The sequence below is a fragment of the Colletes latitarsis genome, chromosome 4 (genome assembly GCF_051014445.1).
Source record: "Colletes latitarsis isolate SP2378_abdomen chromosome 4, iyColLati1, whole genome shotgun sequence".
NCBI classification, from domain to species: Eukaryota; Metazoa; Arthropoda; class Insecta; order Hymenoptera; family Colletidae; genus Colletes; species Colletes latitarsis.
This window is the reverse complement of record NC_135137.1, coordinates 17,269,947-17,275,480: the sequence shown is the minus strand read 5'-3', so window position 1 is coordinate 17,275,480 and position 5,534 is coordinate 17,269,947. Positions and strand designations below refer to the sequence as shown.

The 5,534-nt window shown below is 57.8% G+C and overlaps 1 protein-coding gene across 1 annotated transcript; it reads left to right on the top strand.

Annotated features, from left to right (window-relative positions):
- The first annotated feature begins 4,145 nt into the window (after positions 1–4,145).
- Positions 4,146–5,027, top strand: LOC143341198 (uncharacterized). Its single transcript, XM_076763931.1, has one exon. It carries the CDS (start codon positions 4,197–4,199, stop codon positions 5,022–5,024), a length of 828 nt encoding a protein of 275 aa, XP_076620046.1. The 5' UTR covers positions 4,146–4,196; the 3' UTR covers positions 5,025–5,027.
- The last annotated feature ends 507 nt before the right edge of the window (positions 5,028–5,534 follow it).

The following is a 5,534-nucleotide window of genomic DNA, read 5'->3' as shown; positions in this document are numbered from 1 at the left end:
AATGGCGGGCGCGGGACCTACCCACTAAAAACCCCACGGTGACCCTTTCGCACGATTTGGGAGGATACCGGGAATCGCTCGAAGCATTCTTCCGGTATCCTCCCCGTGCCCGCGCTTTGCGCCCATCCCCGGGGGGGACAAACGGTCCCCCCGGTAGACACTCTGTCTCATAGCGGCAGGACGGGGCCACTCCATCCCGCTGCCAACCGTCCCGGGGCCGCATTTAGTGGCGGGCTGCGAGCCCCAACTCGCAACCGCCTGCGACCCCGTTTCTACCGCTCGGCGGCCGGGAGTTCATGGCCGCTCCAGGCCACCGAGGGTGCCTCCCCGTGGGCCGGACCCACCCGGTCCGACCCATAGCCGCCGGGCGGGAGAAGGCTCCCCTCTGGGTCCCCTTCCCAGCCAGGGTCATCCGCCGCGCAAAGGCCGCCGCCCGCGACGCCCTCGCGCCACCATACGTGCGCGAGCCTCAGCGCGCCGCTGAAGCTCGCGCTCCCTTCCCGCGGCCTCCTTCTGCAGCATTACGGTCTCGCAGAAGGAGGCCACGGCCCTCCACTTCCTCTCGCTGCCGAGCATGGCGCGCACCACACCCGGCAGCGAGACATCCCGCCCTATGACGCCGACCAGGACACGGCGCCCCCCCCTCCCACGCTGGGCATACCTGGAGGGTATGATCAGCCGTGTCCTGCTCGGCGTCACAATGGCAGCAACGCGCCGTCGGCTCCTTCCCTATCCGGCACAGGTATCTTCCGAAGCTACCATGCCCGGAAAATACCTGTGCCATCCGGTAAGTAAGGCTTCCATGGCCTCTGTCAGGCCACTCACACAGGAGTGGCCGAGCTTATTACTTGCTTACTAGCTAACAGCTTTCTGACTAGCGGGCTGCTTGCATACAAGCTTACCGCTTGCTTACTAGTTTACTGCTTGCTCACTAGCTTACAGCTTGCGTACTAGCCTGCCGCTTGCTTACAAGCTAGTTGCTGCCATGCCAGCTTACTGCTTGCTTAGTAGCATAATGCGTTCTTGCTAGCTCACTGCTTGCCTACTAGCTTGCAGCTTGCCTACCAGCTTACTGCTGGCTTACTAGCTCACTGGATCCTTTTTAGTTTACTGCTTGCTTACTATCATGCTGCTTCCTTACTAGATTCCCTGTCGCATACTAGATCACTTCTTGCTTTCTAGCTTACTGCTAGCATACTCGCTTACTGCTTGCATTCTAGCTTACTGCTTGATAGCTAGCATACTGCTTTCAACTAACTTCCTGCTTTTTTACTAGCCTGCTGCTTGCTGTCTAGCCTACTGCTTCCTTACTAGCGTCATGCTTGCTCACTAGCTTTCTGCTAGCATGCTCACTTACTGGATGCTTACAAGCCTGCTGCTTGCGTTCTACCTTACTGCTCGCTTACTAGCTCACTGCATGCCTACTAGCTTCCTGCTTGCCTACTGGCATGTTTCATCCATACTAGCTTCCTGCTCACTTACTGGCTCACTGCATGCCTACTAGCATCCTGCTTGCTTACTGGCATGCCTGCCTGCTTAGTAACTAACTGCTTGCTTACCAGCTTATTGCTTGCTTACTGTCTTACTGGTTGCTTGCTAGTTCACTGCTTGCTTAATAGCTTACTGCGATCTTGCTACCCTCCAGCATGGTTTCCATCTCACTCTTTGCTTAAAAGCTTGCTGCTTGCTTCTAGCTTACTGCTTGCTTACTAGCATACTGCTTCCTTACTAGTTTCCTCCTCGCTTACTAGCTAACTGCTTGCACATTAGGTTACAGCTTGCTTACTAGCTTACTGGTTACTTACTAGCTTGTTGCTTGCCTTCTATCTTACTGCTTGCTTACTAGTTCACTGCATGCGTAATTGCTAGCGGCTATCTTGTTAGCCTGCTGCTTTCTTGCTAGATTACTGCACGCTTACCAGCGAACTGCTTTCTTACTAGCTTCCACCTCGCTTACTACCTTACTGCTTGCGTACTAGCGTAGGGAAAATCTTCGTAAGTCTCCCTTCCACCCCTTTGGTGTGAGGCGGGAGGGGTGTGTGGGATTCGCCGCGCCCGTGGAATGACGGGCGCGGGACCTACCCACTAGAAACCTCACGGTGACCCTTCCGCACGATTTGGGAGGATACCGGGAATCGCTCGAAGCATACTTCCGGTATCCTCCCCGTGCCTGCGCTCTGCGCCCATCCACGGGGGGACAGAAGGGTCCCCCCGGCTGTCACGCTATCTCATGGTGGCAAGACGAGGTCACTCCGTCCTACCGCCATCCGTCTCGGGGCCGCGTTCAGTGGCGGCTGCGAGCCCCGCCCGCGACCCCATTTCTACCCCTCGGCGGCTGGTGGCTGGTGGCCGCTCCATGCCACCGAGGGTGCCTTCCGATGCGCCGGACCGGAATTAGGGTGGCACTCCCACTTCGGTCCGACCCCGCGCCTCGTGGCTGGCGTCATCCAGGGCCAGCCAGTGTCATCCGTCACGCCGCGGGGTCCGCCCACGACGACCGGCGCCTGGGCGGCGCACTCCTGCCACCACACGAGCACGAGCCCCAGCACGCCACTGAAGCTCGCGATCCCTGGCCGCGACCTCCTTCTGCAACATTACATTCTCGCAGAAGGAGGCCACGGCCCTCCACTTACGTTCGCTGCCGAGCATGGCGCGCACCATTCCCGGCAGCGAGACATCACGCCTGATGGCGCCGTCCAGGACCTCGAGAGTATGTCCAGCCGTGTCCTGCTCAGCGTCACAATGGCAGCAGCGCGCCGCCGGCACCTTCCCTATCCGACACATGTATCTCCCGAAGCTGCCATGTCCAGAGAATACTTGCGCCATCCGATAAGTGAGGCTTCCATGGCCTCTGTCCAGCCACTCACTCAGGAGTGGCCGAACAGCCCCGTCTGTTCGGTGCCCCGCGGTTGGCATAGCCAACCGCTCCTGCCACGCGAGCATCACCAACTGCCGGGCCTGGCGCTTCAAATCGCCCCAAGCAGGTTCCCGCACTCCCGGGACCGCCCCCACCCCCGCGCGACGGTCGACGCGGTGACGATACAGCACCGCGTGCGACCGCGCGAGGAGGTTCATGGGCGGCATCCCCGCAAAGACCGTCGCCGCTTCATGCGACACGATCCGGCACCCGCGGACGACCCGCAACGCCATCCGCCTCCGCACCCGACGCAGCATCGTCATGCTGCGTCGGGATGCCGCCAGGTCGTCCGCCCAGACGGGGGCCCCGTAAAGGGCCACCGACTGTACCATTGTCACATAGAGGTGGCGCACTCTGCTAGCCGGGCCCCCCAGGTTGGGTAGGATTCGGCCTAAAGCCGCGACCATCCCCTCCAACCGGGGGACCAAGCAACGGAAATGCTCCTCGAAGCGCCAGTGGCTATCGAGGATCAGCCTCAGATACCTCATCTGGCGTTTCACCTCGATATCAGCCTCACCTACCCGGATCAGAGGGGGTGGCGGATCCTGCCGAGGTGAATGGAAAGCTATCACCTCGGTCTTATGGAGCGCCACCGTCATCCCCATCCCCCTGATCCGACCGACGACGCGCTGCACCCCTTCCTCCGCGAGACTCTTGGACCTCCCCCAGTGCTCCCCGATGGCCAGCACCAGTGTGTCATCTGCATAACACACGGCGCTGACGCCGCCGGGGAGGTCGGTCCGCAACACCCTATCGTACGCGACGTTCCACAGAAGTGGCCGGAGGACCGACCCCTGCGAAACGCCGCAGTACACCTCCCTCCGCATACCTCCATCCCGGCCTGGATACTCGATCCACCTCCCGCGGAGATAATCCCCGACGACTGCCCTGAGGTACGGTGGGACCCGATGATCTTCGAGCCCCCTCCTTATCTGTTCCCAGGGAAGGGTGTTGTAGGGGTTAGCCATACAATGTATAAAAAAGCGTCGGGCATACGAGCGGCTAGCACGGGGGACCCGGGGAATTCCGCGGCGTTGCCACCTCTTAGGAGGTTGGCCAGGGAGGTCGGCGAGAGCCACGAGGCTAATGTAAAAAGAAAGAACGAGGAGTTCTCTCGCGACCATTGCCCGAGTAAGACGTGTGTAAAAAATAAAGAGTTTCAAAAAACGAACACTGTGGTTTTTGTATACGAGCAAGCAAATCCCTTCATTGGTGACCCCGACGTGATCACAGTTCAGTTTTTTTTATAAATTTTGAGTGACGTGAAAGTAGTGGTAAGATGCCAACGACACGGAATCAGGCAATATCCGCGACCGGCAGTGTGTCCGAGGACTCCGCCGCGATTCCGGAAGCAACCAGAATGGGCATCCACATTCCGCCGTTTTGGCCCGAACAGCCCGCGGTGTGGTTCCACCAGGTCGAGGCGCAATTTGCTCTGAGCGGCGTGACAGTGGACACGACGAAATATTACTATGTGATGTCGCAATTAGAGCCAAAATACGCCGCGGAAGTGCAGGACATTTTTAACAACCCCCCGGCTACGGAGAAATACGAAACGCTGAAAAGAGAGTTGGTACGTCGACTTTCCGCGTCTCAAAGCGAGCGAATAGAACGACTCCTGGCCAAGGAGGAAATAGGGGACAGGACACCGTCTCAATTTTTACGGCACATGCAGGGCCTGGCAGGCACGGCGGTAAACGAAGAGTTCTTGCGTACGCTATGGTCGCGAAGTTTACCAGCGATGACCCGCGCAATAGTAAATTCGCAACCCGATTTGCCACTCAGCAAACTCGCTGAAATCGCGGATCAGATACGCGAAAATACGAACCCGGTGCAAGTCGCGAGTGTTCAGCAAGACAGTGCAATGGAACAGGTATTAAAACGCCTGAATGACCTGCAACTAGAAGTGGCTGAATTGAGGCGAGGCCGTGCCGAAAGACAATCGGAAAGAAATTTCCGTCGCCGATCTCGCTCGCGTAGTTGTAAACGTGGAAATTCGCCAGCAGGAAGAAGTCATTGTTGGTATCATAGAACCTTCGGAGCCGCATCGACAAAGTGCCGTCAACCTTGCAGTTTCGCGACGGGAAACGCGGAGACACATCACTGAATGCGGCAAGCGGTGATGATCCAAAAACGAGCCGCCTTTACATGGTCGACAGATATTCGAAAGAAGAGTTCTTGATCGACACGGGTTCGGATCTTTGCGTGTACCCCCGCACGCGAATAAAAGGTCGAGTCGATAAGGCAACCTACGAGATGTACGCAGCGAACGGTTCTACCATCAGTACGTACGGTATGCGGACCATCAATTTGAATCTGGGACTCCGTCGTGCTTTTCAATGGGATTTCATTATCGCGGACGTATCGAAGCCCATTATGGGGGCCGATTTCCTGAGCCACTACGGGCTGTTGGTGGATTTGAAGAACCGCCGGCTGCTGGACCAAACAACTACGCTAGCAGCCATCGGCAGGACAACGAGGGACACGACCGAGTCGGTCAAAACGATCGTTGGAAATTCACCCTACGACCGGATGTTGGAAGAATTTCCAGACATCGTCCGACCCACCACAACCGTCCGTCAGGTAAAACACGACGTCGTACATTATATAAACACGA